Below are 20,047 nucleotides of genomic sequence, written 5' to 3' on the forward strand. Positions count from 1 at the left end.
TTTTTGTCCCTCCTTAAGACAAATATCAAGAAGACTTTTTATATTATAGAAATGGTTTTAAGTAACTCATTACTGAACATTGAAATAGCCTCTTTCAGCACAGCTAAAAAGAATAAAAGAAAAAAATTGCAGTTTTATTAGTTTTTCTTATGTTTACTATGTTATTAATTATTCCAGTCATCTCATTTTAATTAAACTTTTGGCAAGTGCAGTAGATATATTTGAGGTCGTGGAAAGAGCTCTAATACTTAAAGTGAGTAATTATCTCTGCTACTGAAGTTATTCTTGTACTATTACAACTTTTCTAATAAAAATAAACGGATGTCTAGTTGATACTTACATTAAACAGTGAAAAATCTTGCCATACTTCACGCTGCACAAGGAAGCCTTGTCCATAGGTGGCAATGAAAATGTTAATAATGATTTCTTCCCGTTGGAATACTGTTAAATGCTATGATGTGATTTTCCTGCTAGAACACTTGCCTTCATCCCAGTTGGTGGTTCCCACTGGCTTTACAGCTGCACTCGGAATCCTAGGTTGACTAACGAAATATTTTCTGCCTTGCAGAAAATCTTTGCACATCATGTCTTGTGCACTTACAACCAATTTTAAAATGTGCATTGAACACTAAGAATTGGAGAGATTTTTGGTGATTTGTGTTAACCCTTCCATTATATTCTAAAGTCCAGTACATCATCTTACCAGAATTTTTACAGTATTTATTGTAGGAAAATGATGAGGCATTTAAAAAGTTTAAGCGTTTCATTAAATTACTTTTCTTCTCTTCACTGCTTCTCCCTTTAAGTTTTCCAAATTCACCAGTGTTTGATGTCCATGGTCTTTTGTCTGGAAAGGGATAATCTGATTATTGGAAAACAAGTGTCCCTCAGGCTGTTCTTGAGGGCTCCCCTCCCCTCCCCCCGCATGCTAAAAGGGAAGAATATAATCCAAATTGTTTATTCTGGCATTTGGATCTTCCCAGCTTGTGACTCAACTTGCATTTACATAGCCTTGAGATATGCTTTGCTTTATAGCCACCCTGGAACATTTATAGTTTGATGTAGGACTCAAAGACATGGCCGTGGAATCAGATCTTATCTCTGACCTGCAGTAACTGTGCGCTTTGGGAACTTTTCTGAATTCCGTGAGCCCCAGTTTCTGTGATGATCAAATTGGAGTTCACAGTTCCTACCATCTCTCTGTCTTTACCTGTAGGACTCTGGCGCCTTCTGTCTTCTCACAAAATTCTTCCACTCCTTGAGTCTAAGCAGAGCTGTCTCTCTTCTCTTGACCATTTATTCTGTGTCTGCCCCTTCACATTGGCGGGTACTTCATTCATCCTGGGCTCAGATTTATCTGGGTACACGTCCAACTTGCCTTAATGATGATAAGCACCACAAATCATTCATTTCCGTTTCCCTTCACAGAGCCTAATGCAGTGTTGTACTTTCCACTGGTATTTAACAATATTGAATTCATTTAGTTTTTCTTGTGAAAATGACATTTGAGCAATGATATGTGTACTGCAGAGTCCTGGCTCCCTAATGATACCAACAGAGAGAACAGAATACATCTTAACCTTGGTAAATTTAAGTTGCTGCCTTCTCATTTCTCTGCCTCTCTTCCTGCCCTTTCTGCCGTGCCCCCACTCTGCTCCCACTGGTAAACACCCTCCACTCCCACCAGTCAGGAAGGGAGGGGGGTGCTCCTGACTTAATCACCCCCCGTTTCTCTTGCCACACAACTTCTGCCTCCTCATGACCTGCTAAAATCTAACTTTGTTCATTCCAAATGTATTTTTGATGACCTCCTATGTGTCATCATACCGATGATGAATTTGCCGAATCTTTGGTTGGACGGTATTGGAGTTCCTTGGGGGAAATATTCCTGTAAGCAAACAATCACAAGGTAGAGATGTCCCAGAACACCAAGTGTATAGAGAAGGAGCTTCCCGGGGAGACCCATGGAGTGTGGCCATGTCATCCCTCTGGGTCTTCATTAGCATGTAGTGGGTCTGGATACATGTACGAATTTAGAAGGTCATGTTCTGTCACAGGGGCTGCTTGCCTGGTTTCGGACACCCCAGACTCCAAAATCTTGACTCTGTGAGTCAGTTATAGATCTAAATAGATTTTTTCACTAGAACTTTATAAACATAAAAAAAAAACTCGTTGAGCAACAATCAACAAATGTTGATCCAGTTACTAAGAATTTATACGTGGTTGTGTATCAAGACAGTGCAATAATGTCAATAAGAACAAAACAATTCTAGGAAGTTGATTATTTTTGCCAACTTAAACATAGTACCATGAGGACAATAGAATGTTATTAAACGAATGTTTAGTTTGATTTTTTGAGCATATACATTGTTTCAGGAATGGGTGGTAGAGAAACTAATTGACTCTGGGTCTTTTTTATACACATTTTATATTTGCTGTCCTGAAGGGTATTAAGAGATAATAGAAGGTAAATAAATTTTTGTAATGTATATAAATGAAGGTATATATGTAAATATTAATTAAGTACTCCCCATGCAAAGATTTGTTTCCTGTTACCACGACTAATAGTAATAATAGCAATAATAATAGCTACCATTTATAGGTATGTGCCAGGCACTTAATTCTCATAGTTTGCCCATGAAATAGGTATTGTCATTTCCACATTCAGATGTGGAAACTCCAGTTTGTAAGTATTAAGCAATTTAATTATCAAGGCAAGTTAAATACAAATGTAATACAAAACAAAATGTGAATGACTAAAAAATTCATGATTTTATTTACTGTACTTCTACCTGAAATATTTGTAGAAATGTCTATACAGTCAGAATGTGCACATGTATGTATGTGTGTGNGGTATTGGAGTTCCTTGGGGGAAATATTCCTGTAAGCAAACAATCACAAGGTAGAGATGTCCCAGAACACCAAGTGTATAGAGAAGGAGCTTCCCGGGGAGACCCATGGAGTGTGGCCATGTCATCCCTCTGGGTCTTCATTAGCATGTAGTGGGTCTGGATACATGTACGAATTTAGAAGGTCATGTTCTGTCACAGGGGCTGCTTGCCTGGTTTCGGACACCCCAGACTCCAAAATCTTGACTCTGTGAGTCAGTTATAGATCTAAATAGATTTTTTCACTAGAACTTTATAAACATAAAAAAAAACCTCGTTGAGCAACAATCAACAAATGTTGATCCAGTTACTAAGAATTTATACGTGGTTGTGTATCAAGACAGTGCAATAATGTCAATAAGAACAAAACAATTCTAGGAAGTTGATTATTTTTGCCAACTTAAACATAGTACCATGAGGACAATAGAATGTTATTAAACAAATGTTTAGTTTGATTTTTTGAGCATATACATTGTTTCAGGAATGGGTGGTAGAGAAACCAATTGACTCTGGGTCTTTTTTATACACATTTTATATTTGCTGTCCTAAAGGGTATTAAGGGATAATAGAAGGTAAATAAATTTTTGTAATGTATATAAATGAAGGTATATATGTAAATATTAATTAAGTACTCCCCATGCAAAGAAAAGATTTCTTTCCTGTTACCACGACTAATAATAATAATAGCAATAATAATAGCTACCATTTATAGCTATGTGCCAGGCACTTAATTCTCATAGCTTGCCCATGAAATAGGTATTGTCATTTCCACATTCAGATGTGGAAACTCCAGTTTGTAAGTATTAAACAATTTAATTATTAAGGCAAGTTAAATACGAATGTAATACAAAACAAAATGTGAATGACTAAAAAATTCATGATTTTATTTACTGTACTTCTACCTGAAATATTTGTAGAAATATCTATACAGTCAGATTCCATCTAGCTATGTGGGAAAAAATTTTTTTTGTTACTTTGACTTGTCTCATGTCTTGTTCTCAGTGCTGACAACATTCCTAAGATCTCTATTCCTATTTTTCTCTGGTTTTAAAGAAATAATTGTTTTTTTTTTACTTTTTATTTTGATATGTTTGTTTTTTAAGAAGTCAGAATGTGATTCTCTCTCCTTTCCTGGAAATTCTATGTCTTAATAGGAGCCATGGATGACAGAATTCAGGGGGTCACTTAGGGACACTGCCTTGACAGTTTTGAGCCAACCTCGGGTAACTTTTATGAAACACCTCCACTTGGTGTGTCAGGTAGAATTTCCCAAGCACAGTCTTTTTCAGATGGCACTGCTTCCATTTATAGAAGAGCATAACAGTAATAAGGCATCACTCCCCCATGTGAAAGCCGTTCTCTTTTTTTCCCTTTTAATTGAAGGATCAACTAGTCACACAGGGACCTATCTGCCACACTCGATCATCACTGGGCCTCGGAGGGAAGCCCTTAGCTGATATTCACATCGCCATGCTGTCCTGGAAACAAGCAAATATGTGGGAGCGTCAGTATTCACTAGGCGTGTCATTTCTATGACACACCAAAGCATCATTGTTTAATTCTTATAGTAAACAGAATTCCTCCACTTAAACAGAGGTACCTTGTGTTAAATCGACATTGCATTGTGCTTGTATTGAGTTTCCTTGGTTATGTGTGACAAGCTAATGAGCACCTTAGGAAATGCAATTTGACACAGCACGATGAGGAGGCACAAGGATGTATACCCCGGTGGACATGCTCTGTGGACAATTATGATTCTGCTTCCCTGTGAAAACTAAACACCTTATAAGTTGTACCATTATGGAAGGAGGAAGGTGATAAACATGAAACTGCTCATGCTAGATAGCCAATGGGAATGAAGTATCCATTTTGTGGATTATCCATTGAAGAAACTGAATTTATAGAGTTGGATTAAATAACCTGATTGCCCTGAGCACATAACATCATGTTTTATTTTCTGACCATTATTTTACTGATGATTAGCTTAAGAGAATAAGGAAGGAAAACACAAAAATATAGTAGAGTACAATGTCATTCAGTTTCCATTTATTTGTTGGGTATTTGTCTTCTGCCTCTCTCAATCCGCTCTGCACACTTCCCTGCTCAGCCCTGGATTCTAGGCTGACCTTCATGCACAATGTTAATAGGCCTCTTTATCTGTCTGGTTCACTGTTGGTCTGTCTTTGAGCAGGAGCAAGAGAGGAGAGGATGGGAGGTGAATGCAGCCTCAGATCTTCCTCCCTGTGGTTTCCTCTCTGCCTGGCTCTGGGCAACAGGCTCCAGGGCCTACCCAGTGGGCTTCCTACACCTCAGCTCTTTCTCCAGGGTCCTGCATCCATTCTCTCCCTATCCGCTCCACATGTAGAGATGTTTACTGGCTCCCAGCCAGCTGGTCTCCCAGGAGTCCTAGCTCTGACTAGCTGGGGATGCTTTATGATCACTTACTGCTCTCCCTTAACCCTTCCCTTCTCTTCATAAGTGGTCCCTTCACTAAATTGTCCTCCGTTGTCCATTTAAGTTGCCATAAGTTTCCTGCCGAGACTCCAATAGATCCCTAAATCTCATTTAATCCCACTCACCATGTAGAATGGTGGGGGACTGGACAAATGTGAAATGCTTCCCTTCGTTCTAAGAGTGTCAAAAGTAAACAAACAAAATTCCCATTTTGCTACACCCTGTTTTGGTGCACCAGACATTTTGAAAGCAAATGCGAGCCATGTTCAGAAGATCTCAAGGCAGACTGCCTTTGCCCAGTGTGTTCTCATTATACAGTTCTGTTCTACAGTTGATTTTTCAGCCCTTCCTACAAATGCTGTCAAATATTGCTTATCTACAGAATATGCACATGTATGTGTGTGTGTGTCTGTCTGTGATCTCACCTGCACTTACGTTGGACATCAGTGTCTCCTGCCTCTCAATTCAAATGCATCCTAGGTACGAAAAAAATCTCAGCTGTGGAATTAACTGTCACCAGTTTCACATAATTTTATGCTCAGCTCATTGTCATGCACTCATTTTTACACTCAGACCTTGTCTCAGTAACTCTCTGTTATTTCTTCATCCACGGTTCCAGATGTCATGGTTATCTGGTTTCTGAGCATGGCTCGCTAGGGGTTGACTTGCTAGAGTGAGTCAGGCAAAGACAGAGAAGTGACTTTTGAGAGACTGTCACTGAGGGAGAATGGAGAAGAACTCAAAAAGTAGACTCAAGAAGTGATACAGTGCAGCCGCTGAGTGATGTGAAGAATAAGACCTGGGTAAGTGTCCTCTGTCTCCTCAGTCCCGGGGGGGATTTCTGAATTAGAGAACGTCATTCTTGATGTCCATAATGCTCGGTCTGAGTCATCACAAAGTGACTCAATGATGTTCATTACAGTCTGGGGAAGAAGGCAGGTGTACAGTGCTTGCTAAAAAGATTTCCTTCAAAAATGGTTCAGATTTTTAAAGTTTGTACTTCAGGGATGAGATTTAGTCATCATGAAAATGAACTTCTATAAAACATCTCATTTCCCAATATGTCAGGTAAATGAGAAACTATGCACATAATCCTAGCATAAAAGAAATTCTCTGTTCCCCAATTATGCAAGAAAAGGAACCTATTGATCTGGGTGCTTTCTATTTCAATGTTGAAAAGTAGGTCAAGTAGATATTTCAGGTGTCTTACAACTGCTTTAAGAGGTCCTGCCACATGTTATTTGCACACGGATTGTGTTCATATGTGTGTGTGGGTTCAGCGAGTGCTTAGCAGAGTGCCAGGCTCTTAACAATTTCTCATCCTTATTTTAACTGTGATTTTATCCATTTTTTTCTCTTAAATTTTCAGTGAAATACTTGGTGTTCTCCTGATGTGCTTTTCATTTCTTAGTTTTAATTCATTTGTGCTTTTGTATGTCTAGTATTAAATGGCATCAAATCAGATAGTTTCTGTAAGTGTTCGTAGAATTATCATACATGGCCACACTGGACCAAAGGAGATGAAATGCAGGCGGCCACACCCTGTGGAACTCTCAGGGTATGTGATCGGAAAAGGAACCCTCTCCCCCCAACTCTGGAAGTAAGGGAAATGGACCTGCTTTCTGAATTTGCTAGAGTCTTTTGTTTTAAAACCCACTCTTTGTCCAAAGCCTCTGTCGCTGAGCTGTTCTTCAATATCATCTTTTTAGCAAGTTCCTTTTCATGCTCCAGGTGTCTTAAGTATCTCTTTTTCCTATAGCCTTAAATTTTTACTCTGTATAGATGTTCATATTTTACTCTGCTGTGTGTTCATTAATTTATTCATTCAATCAATACTTATTAAGTATCTACTATGTTTCAGGCATGGTGCTAAGTAATACACAAGTGAGGAAATGTCATGTTGGGCAATTAATGTGAAAAGTGGATAAGGGTTAGGCAGGAGATGTCCTGTGTGTTATGTGATGAGCTCCCGACAGCTGTCCTCAGGGAAAGCTATGTGACAGAGGAACATTTAAGATAATTTCTCAAGAATACACTAGGAGGCTGTTGTGACATTAATTTTACTTTGAAAGAGGTTCTAATTTAGCATGTAAGCAAAGTTCTGTTTCCCACGGTATAATGAATGTTTTGATTGAATAAGTCAATGATTATATGATTAGCCATTCAGTGTCTTTTATCTCTGCTAGTTGATGTCATGGTAATGCATATAACTTTCCTTCTGAAATACTCTGTGGTTGATCACTAAAACCAGCCAATCATAGTTTCTCTAGCTCATTCATGAGTATCTCATAAGTGTGTGCACTTTGCTTAAGGCCCCTATGTTTACATAATTCAACACTGTAGTTAGGAACATGGTCTAATTGCATGAGAAGCCTAAGCTGCCAGGTCGTAGTCTGTCTATTCTGGAGCCCAATCACCTCCATTCAAATCCTGACCCCAGGAGTCGCCAACTGTGTGACCTTGAACAAGTTACCTAATCTATCTGTGCCTGAGTTTTCTCGTCCATAAAATGGTGATCCTAATATGGCCCATAGCCCTGGCTGGTGCGGCTCAGTTGGTTGGGGTACTGGCCCATAGACCAAAAATATGCAGGTTTAATTCTGGTCAGGGCACATGCCTGGGTTGCAAGTTTGATCCCCGGTTGGGGTGTGTGCAAGAAGGCAACCAATCAGTGTTTCTCTTACACCAATGTTTCACTTTCACATGGATGCCTCTCTGTCTCCGTCTGTCTGTCTGTCCGTCTCTCTCTCTCTCCCTCTCTCTCTCCCTCTGTCTAAAAGCAATGAAAAATAAAATGTCCCCAGGTGTGGATAAATTTTAAAAATAATTCTGCCTGTACTGTGGTAGTTCTGTGCGCAGAAGGTTAAAAAGCAGTTCATACACACCAGGTGCTTAAAACCGTGCCTGCCACCTCCTGAGTAATATACAATGCATTAACAAATAAGGTCATTTGACTTCCAGAGAACATGTATTAAGGATATCATTTTAGAAAGCAATAAAAATTATAAATGTGCTTAATTTATTCATATTTGAATTGGAACACAAATGACAGCAGTTAATGGGATGCGATGGAAAGAGTCCCATCCTGGGACTCTTGGGTTTTATTTCTGTCTCTGCACTAATTAGCTTAACAATTTGATAGTCAAGGGTTTAAAGCCTGTTTTTTCCTCTGGAAAGAGACAGAGTTTAGACTCAGGGAAATACCACATTCCATGAAATTAGGAGCCACGTGGAGAAGCACTTGCTTTCTTTAAGTCATTCTTGGCCATTGTCAATCAGTCATACTAAATGCCAATTATTGTCTTTCCAGGTGTTATCACTAGTTATGGGCTATATCTGGATGGCGTATTAATTCACAATTCCTCAGAACTCAGCTGCCACGCCCATGGGTTCACTCCTTGGAGCTTACATTCCTTCCAAGTGCAAGCGTGCACGGCCAAAGGCTGTGCGCTGGGCCCACTGGTGAGTTCACATTTGTAGAGCCCGGGGGTGGGTTCAGTGGCACATGAGCGGGGAACAAGGAAGGTGTAAGTTCCAGCAAACACTCTCCGCACAGCTGGCCTTTCAGGCTGGATGGGGAATTTTCTTTTTATAAAATTTCACCTAAGACTTAGGAAGAGTTTATATTCAACATAAATTTCGAGACCACATGTGGTGAAGGTCAGAATCAGCAGCGTTTCACTGGAATTTCTAAACATATTGATAAGTTGGCCAGCTTAGCAGGCCGGCATACAATTTTGCATAACTTGGTTACATATTTAAAGTGCATTTTTTCTCCCTGATAATGGGTTCTACAACTAAGGAAGTTCATGGTGAAAAAAGTGAAAATAATGGAAAGCCCACACTGCCACAGTAGAGTAACATTGCTCCCCAATAGCTGGGCTCATGGATTGAAAGGTTGAGTTCACCTCATCTATTAGAATGAAATATTCTAATTTTATTAGTGTAATATAGCTTCATGAGAACAGTGTTTAAAATTACATTTATATCAGCTTTTGATAGCCACATTTTAGATATCTATAATATATATCTGTATTTCATCAGTAGCTGAAAGATTGACAAAAATTATGCTTTTTATTACTACTCTAATTTTAAAAACACAATTAGTAGTACGTAATTTCCATAGACTGGCATGACATTCTTTAGTTTTAAAACATCACATTTTCATGTTGTGTGTTTTTCTTGATTAATTAGATTTACCTTCTTTTAACGGGAATGCTCATTAGTTTTACATCCTTTCTGGCAATCTCTCCTAATGCTCTATCATTTTAATGCACTCTGTCTTCATTGAAGAGTGTATTGTATAAATATTACTTTGGAAAAAAAAAACAGCTCTACCGTTTAATTTGTGCTTCCTTATTTTTCATCACACCTCCCATTTCGCTTCAGAAATTGGTTGCTTTCCAAGCTGCTATAACATCATCTACCCGGGGAGCTGAGCTGGAGTCTTTATTGCCATTAAGTATTTTATAACCCGGTCCCTTGGATGGTTACTTACTCTTAAAAGCAGGAATGGCAGTAGGCCAGCTTTTCCTTCTCCATTCAGAGAAGGAAAAGACACAAAAGAACACTTTGCAAGAGCTTGAAACTTAGTCTTTCTCAGAAATATAACCTGCCAGTTGTGGTCCTGGCTGCCACGCTGGCTGCCACCTTGTCTCCCATTGTTCGCAGGACGTTAAACAAGGGGGACACAGTTATCGACCTGTGTCCTGTGTGGATATAGGCGATGTTAACCTTAAGAAATCAAGTGCCACAGTGCCCTGAGGGGACGGGGGACACAGAAACCCGCCCTGCCGCAGCCCCATCCATGCCAGACTCAGTCCTGATGGGGAGGGTCTCATTTTCTCCCCTTGGTTCTTTGCTCAATCCTGCACTCAGCCTGCAGACTCTTTTCCCAAGTCAGTGATCCATCTCTAATCACTGGAATTGAACAATAACGTCTTTATTGAGAACAAGTCAACTATATGCTTGCCAGGAAGTTAGAACCCATGATCTTCAATAGATTTCTAAAATATTTTGTGCCGGTTACAGGAATTATTATGCCTTCAAGAGACTGCCTAGGAGTATTCTAAGTAGTGCAAGACACCTGCCACAATCATGCAGGATATTACAGATTTGGGTTTTTGTTGAGAGTTTTTTTAAATGCATCTTGTTGATTTGAGAAGTCTGTGAATCAGTCTTAAAAGTCAGGCTTTCCTATTATTAAATTACAGTATGATATTCAACAAAATTCAGCCAAATGTAGCAAGTACATATACATTTCACAGGCATTCTTTTATCTGAAACCCGGTGTTATAACATTTTATTCAAACAAAAATATGTAATTTCTATTTTTAAATCTTTTTTTTCTGGCAGAAATCAAAGGATAAATTCTGGGAGAGTCAAATGTTGAGTTCATCTAACAGCATTTCTTAATGATAACTCTTTTGATTTTTAGAAAACCTGCCTATTTATTTTACATCTTTTATATATTTAATATAATTTTTCATGCATGCAAGGAAACACTACCCAAAGTCTTCTAGGACAGACACATTCTACAGTCACGACTGTGTTACGGTTCACCCTCAGAATTGACAAATTGACAATATATTGAAAGAAAAGTAGTTTAAAGAGGACAAATTACATGAAATACAATATTTAAAAAAATGCATACATAAATTCTCCATTCTTACCATTTTAATGTAATATTAGCTCAATGTGTTGTTTTATCTTTAGCCTAACTAAGTTTACTACTTGTTATCTGTAGTTCAGAAGGAATTGTTCTATGCCCATTTGAAAAAAAAAAGGATTTCTTTGTGTTTCTTATTCATTAACCCAATGTATTTTGCTTTTAAGGAAATTCCATTGTAAAAAGCAGTGTACAGTGTCTTTGTTCTTAATTTTAAGATGCTAATATGCACTGTCAAATTAAACCTAATGATTGGGACTTTATCAAAGTTTGAAATAATAATGAAAAGAAACAGAAAATGCAACAGAGAATTTTTTGTGTGCTTTCCTTACTTTCAATTTTATCATTGAATTATATTTGATGGAACCCCTTTACATTCTGTGTCTCTATAAAAAAGGGGATTTGTCCACAGGAAGATCGCTTTGCTCTGGTTTGTTTGTTTCCACCTGACAATCTCAGATGGGGAGTTTTATGACTGTGTTTGGCCTTCGAATGTTCATTGGATTCAGTTCCCCAGGGGCCTCTTAAGGATGAAGTCTGGAACTGTAGGTCGCTGCTGTGTCAGATGCTTAAGAAGCTGGCGCGGTTTCCTCGTGACGGCCTGCTTGCACAGACCAACACCCTGGCACACGTGCGCACACGCATTTTCACGTTCACTTTTTACAGGAATGTGTATGTAAGACATCTAGATTTAAGTTACAATGGATGTTTTGGACAAGAAAACTCTACATGGGATATCAGCTCCATTGCTGTCTGCTGCTATTCTCCATGCCTCCTTGGGAAACATATTCTGCTAAACTTCAGAGTTTTCAACTGTCACAGAGGGAAAATAATGTCTGCTTGGAAAGTGTTGCTGTGAAAACTTAAATGAAATAATTTATACAAGGGTATCTGGTACTTGGTAAAAGTTTTATCAAGACTGAAAGTTTTATTAAAATGTTTAGGTGCTTTAATTGCACCTTTGATGTGTGTATTTGTTCCAAATATGTGTGTGTGTGTCACAGGAGGTTTCCAGAAGAATGTGGGCCAGTCTCCCAGGATGCCTCTTTCTTAATATTCTTTTTAGGCAAAATAGATAATCAAAAGTTTTTTAAAAATTTAAAGACCGAGTCAGTGCAAAAGAGTACAATTACCAAATTCAGTGTGGAGCAAAACCTGGAGTGTTTATCCAGATACTTAAGAAAATTTTAAAAATATATTTATTTTGAATTAACCAGATATGTGAGGATAATAATATAATTTTCTGGAATTGTCCTAATTCCCCTAATTCTTCAACTATTTGAATCTCATTTTATTTGGAACCCTTAAAATTATTTTTATGCAATAATTTGGACTTTATGCAGAGATATAATAATACTATTTGCATTGTCATAAAATAGTAAAATGATGAATTGATATTTTCCCAAAATTCTTGATTATTTTTTGTACATAGCTATTAGACTATACCAAAAAAAGTGAGCAAGCCCCGGCTGGTGTAGCTCAGTGGATTGAGCGCGGGCCTGCAAACCACATGATCGCGGTTTGATTCCCAGTCAGGGCACACGCTTCGGTTGCAGGCCAGTTCCCAGCAGGAGACTCACAAAAAGCAACCATACATTGATATTTCTCTCCTTCCCTTCCTCTCTAAAAAAAAATAAATAAAGTCTTAAAAAAAAAGTGAGCAAGAGTTACAGATCTCAAGAACCCTGCCACCTTTCTCAGAGGAAAATAAAACATGATATGACCTCATAGTTATTAAATATTAACACTCTGTCTTTTTCACATTTATTTCCATAATTGAGAAAGTGAATGCACCCTAACAAACGAAGGTTTCATAATTGTAAATATTTGTATTCTCACAAGGCATGGGCCCACACTTCAAAAATAAGGTCAAAATGATCAGCATTCAATAAACCTCAAAAGGTCAACATTCATGGGTGATGCTCGTGAGTTTGTGGTGATTCATTAACAACTGTGAGCACCACAGCTCAGAAGTGTGTGTGTGTGTGAGAGATGCTTGTTGTGGCCTCTGACAGAGTCCAGAAGTCAGGAAGTTACGAACACAGGGCTTGTGCACTTCTTCCCTTTTGCAATCCCATGAAAATGAAAATCGTTGTTAAGCCATCCTAGAAATAGTCTACAGCCAGGCACAGCCTTAGGCGCTGTGGCAGTGGGATCGGGTCCATGTATTCCGGAAATCACAAACGCCTGCTTCGGTCGGGCGCTCCCCCTCTAAGCTTTACCAGCGGGAGGAAGGAAACACGAGGCGTGCTTTGATCGTGCTGACAAAGTGAGGGATTCATACAAGATGCTGCTGTCAAAATAGTTTACTTCACAGCCAGCAGAGGTTCTTTGAAGAAGCAGGCTCAAAGCGAAGCGTGTACGTACTGTATTTGCAAACAAAAATAAATCTTTTTGTACTCCCAGGTAGAAAATCAAACACTCGAAGCTCCTCCAGAAGGAACAGTAAATGTGTTTGTGGAAACGGAGGGACCCCGGAAAGCCCACGTGAGGTGGGCAGCCCCTTTGCACCCGAACGGACGCTTGACGTACTCAGTCCTTTTCACTGGGATGTTCTACGCAGAGCGAGGTAACTGGATTGTAATTTTTTCACTTCAATGGCATGAGAAAGCAATTGCATTTCTTGTGAAAGCTTTCGTGTTAACCACAGGTTTTGATTTCTTTATTTCCTCTGAAAACATCCCGTAATGAGGAGCCAATAATGCAGCTGTTGCGTGGCCCCCAGAGCTGCCGTGAGAGCTTCAGCTGATAAACTGTGGGAAGGGTGCACCCTCAAGCCCTGTGCCACACTGACTCAGAAACTCCTGGGCTGGGGGCCAGCGCCCAGCATTTTAACACACCCCTCCGGTCATTCTGATGCACGCTCAAGTTTGAGAAAGACTCATCTAGTGTGTGTTCTGTGTTCTTTTTCCCCTTTCTTCATGAAGGGTAAAAATCTCAAATGTTGTGCAGAGTTGAGCTTTAATTTTGCCATCCATCTTAAACTGGCGTGTGTGTGTGTGTGTGTGTGTGTGTGACCATTTTAACACTTCTAAACTAAGTTGGTGGGGCTGGTATGTGTTCCCCTAAATTAAGTGGACATGGATTAAAAGACATAGGATTCCTTGATAGTATTGAAAATGGTCTTTTGCATATGTGTTAGATTGGGTGTGGTTATGTGTGGTGCTCATTTTAAGCAGTCTCTACCATAAAAAAATGCAGCTGTAGATTTTAGCAAAAATAATTGCGATTAAGTGTTTACTCTGAGCATTTTCAGGAGTGGTCATGTTATTTTTAAAGGAGGTGTTTTAAGTGTTTCTTTTAAAATTAGTGGCCAATGGGAAGAAACTTAGACATAGTCACACTTGCTCTTAACAATAAGAGAATGATCCTTAGACTTTAAAAATGCTCCTTTGTTTCGGAATTATCCACAAGTATTTGGAGGACTTAATAACACCCTCACAGTGTCGCAGGAGGTAAGGGAACAACTTTGGAACTGGCTGATGAGGAGGAAGAGTGCGTGTCCGCGAACCAGGATGGCGAGCAAATGTAGAGCGAGTGCCAGTGTGTGTCAGCCCACGCCAATCCTTTCGAAGCTTTGTGTGTCCCTCTTTTATGCAATCAAGTCTTTGATGTATTCGGCTGTAAAGAACTTGCAAGATTATGAGGTGAAGGAGTGATGATCGATTTGAGAAAAAGAAGCCACATTTAGGCTGGACCCATGACAGCCAGCTCTCCCGGCCAAGGCAGCTGGGTGAATAATGCAAGAGCCATATCCCCCGTTGTGTTTAATCTTGCATTGTTTTTGCAGAGAAGACTTCTGCTTGCCTTCTAAGTCATGTCATCTCCGGTTGTCATCCCACCCCTCAAACCATCAAAACGGTATTAAATGTTGCAAAGCCGAGCAGCGAGAGAACTTTCAAAAGTCAGAACCCATTTGCTGAGCAGCCCTTGTAGAAAATGTATTCTGTTCTCGGCAGAATTTTCCTTCAGTTCTTTCCACTGCGAAGTTTACTGATTTCTCCCAGTGGAATCTGCTGGAATTTATCGGTTCATGGTTGGCAGTCACAGATTAAGGTAAATGTCGATCCGTAATGACCCTCTACATGTTAGCATTGCAGTAAAGCTAGGCTTTTATGTCAAAGATATCGGAGAGGGAGCTATTACACATGACAGAGGTGATCAAGGGACTCCAGACCAAGGCAAGCATTATTAAATATTGACTAGTTCTGTGATTTATGTAGAGCTGGAGGAAAAAAGTGACTTTTTAACCATTATATATTCTTCAGCAACGAAAACCAGTCATTTATCTCCTGATGGTAATAAAGAACGGAGTGCCTGCATATCTTAGTGGCGGGAAAACCGAGTCTTATAAATGAGATGAACTCCTTCGTGATAACGTTTCAGTGTGTTAATTGCCAAAAGCAAAACAGACAAATTGGAAGCAATTACCGGATTTGACTTAGGGAGTTGGGCGGTGTGTGCTCAACTCCTGGGTCGGAAGCAGAAGGATCGTCTTGGGGTGGACCCCCCAGACATTCATGGCATGGGGTCCCTGTGCCTGGAATCCTGGTGTGCCAGGTTAAGTGAGCAGATTTCAAAACCTGTCCCACTCTGGCACCCATCATCAGTTGGGTGACAGGCAGGCACACTGGGCACAGGGAGGTCTGCATGTCTCCACAGGAGACAAATGAAGCATTAATTCGTCAAACTCATTTAAGATATCATCTGTTCACCAGATTTATACAAAGCTCATCGAATGGTCTGATGGCTCATCGGTTATTTCCTTGACATAGTGAACAATTGTATTTCACCCCTTCCTGAGAGAGCTGCTCAGGCGCGGTGGCTGGGTGTTTAAGGTGGAGAAAGTCAGCTGGTAGGAAGCAAGCCCAGCTTGCACATAAATCCACCTGCGGCCTGGTCACTATTTTGTAGAGCAGAATAGGGGGCTGGCTCAGGAAGACTCTCCCACCAGACCCCTTGGTACGTATCAACTTAGATCCTGAACTACCTACTTGACAAGGTCAATGTTAGATTTTGTGACAACAAATGAGGTGGCACATATCACAGTGGGGTTGCCCACAAAGGGTTTACTTTTTATCAGGTTTTATATTCTCATGAATCAACATTTAAAAGACAGACAACAGTAAGCCATTAAAAGTGGCCTCTAGTCCCTATGGAAGCCAATGTACTCCATTTCTTAGAGCTTCTAGAATATTTTATGTATATACAAGCAAGTACCTATTTCCCCATTAGCAAACATGTACATAGTCTTGCTTTGGTACTGTGCTTTTTTCCAGGTTCGGAGACCCTGTCACATCAATATGTAAAGACCGTCCTCATTCTTTTTACATTCAGTTGTACGCATTATACCATCACTGCTTGAACCAATCCCCTACTAATGAGCATTTAAGTTCTCTCTCATCTCCAGCTATTTCAAAGAATACCTCGATAAATAAAGATGTAGGCACACCATTTTACACTTTTGCACATATGATACATTCACTGAAATGATTGGCTAGATCAAAGGAAATGTGAGTTTGTAGCCTTGGAACATATCATCAGCTCTCACTCCATGGAGGCCACAAGTCATCCTCCTGAGAAACAGGAGGGGCCAGTGTCCTCAGAGCTGCGTCCCCTGAGTTTATGGTAAAAACAGCTCTAACGGTATTGGGAGAATGCATTTTTCTTATGATGACTTAGTTTGAACTTATTTTCATAAGTTTAAAAACCACTTATATTTCTTTTTCTGCAAATTCTTTGTGCCTTTTGCCTGTGTTTTACTGAGCTTTAGGAGTTCTTTGTGTATTAATGGAATCTGTTATGTGAGTAGCAATACTTTTCCTTTTGCCATTGTTTTTTTCTAGCACTTGGAGGCTTTATTTTTAATACATTTATAGTCAATTCATTTGAGATGTATATAAATATATATACCTATAACATATGGGTCAAACATTATTTTTTAGAAAAAATATCCCATCGTCTCAAACCATTTGTTAAATAATCCCTATTTTTTCCAAATGATTTAATATCTTTAAAAAGTCCTAAATTTCCATATTTATTTATAAATATGTCTGAACAAGTCTATGCTTTTATTTATACAACCATAATATTTTAATAAAGCTCTAAATACATTTAATGCCTGGTAGGTTTAGGTCACCTCATTTTTATTTTATAAATTTTTAACCTAATTTTTTTTAAATCAATACTGATAATCTGTTACTTCCCTCCAGAAGTCCTGGTGCTAGTTCTAGAAGGATGGGATTGGGTTTAAAGGTTAACATGTGTAGAATTAATATTTCCACGATGTTGGGCTTCTCCATCAATAATGTGATTATTCTTTCTCTTTGTCTCCGGTGCCTCTCACACTATCTGAATGTTTTCTCCATATACATCTTACACATTTTTTAAATACATTTTATTCACTGATATTTCATAATTATATAACTTACATAATTATAAATTATATATTTATTAATAAATAAGTCATTTAAAAGAGCTCTGTTTTAAAATGACAGAGTTCGCCCTCAGATACCTATCATTAGAAAGCCATACTTTCCAATATTTGTATTTAATGGGTGATATGACTGATGTATATTTTATCTAACCTCATGAAGCATCTGTGCTATTTTGTTACTAGAATTTGTTGTCATTTTCCATGCAGCACAGAAATTTCACCAGGTGGAAAATGATAGCCTGATTAATTAGACTCTTAACTCGTTTTTAATAAACCAAATCCGAGGTGTAGAAAACGACATCAAAGGTGGGACCTCGAGGACCTCTGCCCTCCCCCCAGAATTTTCCAACAAGTAGAGAAGAGAAAACAGGCCAGCCTAGCATGTCATTCTGAGGCGCGAGAGGCAAAGAGAAAAACCAAGCGTGTTGGTGTGACAAGTAACCAGAGCTAATTGGGGGAAGGTTTTGGAAACCCTGGGCCTTGCCCTTTGCTTCTGTCATGGATCGGAAGAACTCAAGTATGAAAACATCGTGGGAGAATGTCGAGGAGCACAAACAAGTGTGAACAGGAAAACTTACCAGTGCCCAACCCACCCTGGGATCTATCAGATCAGAGTTTCTGCCTTTTCTTAATGTTGTGTATCAGGAACGTAGGGATTGGCGCTCGGTTCTGTGGGCTTCTGCCCGATGCGCAGCCTCCTTTGCATTACGAGGAACGTATGACGCAGATTCGTTTTTCCTAGGGATCGCAAGTGCCACTTGCTGGCTTGAAATACGCGCTTTGCTCAGTGGCTCTCCGGAGGAAGTTGTTCACCTTGCACAGATGAACAGCCAGCTCCCTGGGGTGGACATGCAGTAGCTTCAGTGTTTTTTTATGGTTCTATATGAATTAACTATTTCAATTATAGGTAACAGATATATAAACATTTCTGATGAAACTTATCGAGGGTTCATTTTTTTAATGAATGTGTAAATTTAGAAATAAACACGGAAATAACTGACAACATAGTCGCAAAAATATGGCTTATGTGAAACTTTTTAAAATTTCTAATTTTTTTAATCTCACTGACAGGTAAAAATGATCATAATGTGTTATGATAATTTATGGTTTTCTCCTGATTTTATAAAGTCTCAAAAAGAGTTTCGTCTACACATATAAAACCATCTAATTATCAGAAGGAGAATAGATAATAATATTATTAAGAGGAAAAGGAAATATTCTGAGGTTCTTGAGAATATTTTTACAAAGATGGGCCCCTTTAGTCTAGATTCTTTAGTCTAGATTCTTTAGTCTCTGCACACTGGCTCTATTCTATACACCGGTAGACAGTGCCATGTCCTGCTTTTTCTTGTAAGCAGTCTTGGTGTAGTCCTCTGCAAATAGTTTAATTCTCCATTTCCCTTCCTTTTGAATGAATCAGGAAATAATCTTCCTTGCTTGATATCCTGACGGATTGTTTAGTGTCTGAGTTTCTAAGGCAAAGCACCCAGGTGTGCCCTTTGCTGAGCCCTTTGTGAGGCATCGACGCCTACTTGTTCTGAAAAACTGGGTTGCAGATTCAGTTTTCATCTGTCAGTGCCTGTTTCTCCTAATCCCCTATTTTGTGTTGTAGCACAGAGTAAAGATGTTTATTTGAGAAAGAGAGCTGGTGGATCGCTGAAAAAAAAAACATAATAGGGTACATGAAAATGATCCTTGAGTGTTAGTCAAGGAAGTTGTATTTTAAAAGAAAGAGTAGTTTCATAAACTCATATGGGTGAGATGGAATTGTTTTCTTGGTCCCTGCCAATTCTTCTTTCTGAATATAGAAAGGTATCAGAAATAGTTTTTAGGGGGTGTTCTTTTCTTTTTCCCCCCATGGTGGATACCTTCAACCAGCAACGAATCTTCTAGAAGAAAGAGTGGAAGGAAAGCGTAGGACGGGGAACTGAGGAAGAAAGAAAGATGGAGGAGGGGAGGCAGGGATGAGAGAGAGAGAGAGAAAGACGAGAAAGACCAAATCACGAAATCAGTATTTATCAGGTATTTTATCTGCTGGTAAGAACAAATGGTCCTGAAAAGGTGTGATTCATTTTGAAGATTGTTTTTAAAGAAGGGAAATGGAAATTTGGAGATAATATGTATATTCTGTGTATATAATTTATATATACATAGACATAATAGTTGTTATATTTGGTGGTTGTGTTAAGAATGATTTCTTTTCCCCATTTCTTTGCATACTCAATTTAAAAATGTTTTTACCACGAATGCATATTGTTCATTTTGCGGTAAAATTTTTAAAAGAGAGAGAGTTGGTAAAAGCAGACAATTCCAGAGCAGAGGAGTTTGGAGGGATCCCTGTGGGCTCTCCCTCTGAGGACAGATCCGAATCCTCTGGCAGAAGCCTGCTGCCGGACAAAAGGCCAGCGGGGGAAATTTCAGTGGTTGTCCGGGATAACTCTTGTGGTGGTGACATGGGTGATGTGAAATTTCCCTCTCATGTGTTGCCTGCATTTCTTTCTCTAGTAATTGTCAATGATCAATAAACAACATCCGTGAAGATACTGTAAAACAATAAGGACACACTAAGATTGGTCAGAAAAATAAGTGAGACTATTTAGG

The 20,047-nt window shown here is 39.1% G+C and overlaps 1 protein-coding gene across 1 annotated transcript in view; it reads left to right on the forward strand.

The window, feature by feature from the left end:
- Positions 1-20,047, forward strand: part of USH2A (usherin) — a 530,092-nt gene that overhangs the window by 271,546 nt on the left and 238,499 nt on the right. The window contains exons 36-37 of the mRNA XM_037069500.1: positions 8,653-8,804; positions 13,417-13,579. Coding sequence (XP_036925395.1) covers positions 8,653-8,804; positions 13,417-13,579 — 315 coding nt within the window. The remainder of the gene's footprint in view (positions 1-8,652; positions 8,805-13,416; positions 13,580-20,047) is intronic.

The sequence above is a fragment of the Sturnira hondurensis genome, unplaced genomic scaffold (assembly GCF_014824575.4).
Source record: "Sturnira hondurensis isolate 20B ecotype Veracruz unplaced genomic scaffold, ASM1482457v3 Scaffold0018525, whole genome shotgun sequence".
In the NCBI taxonomy this organism is placed as follows: Eukaryota; Metazoa; Chordata; class Mammalia; order Chiroptera; family Phyllostomidae; genus Sturnira; species Sturnira hondurensis.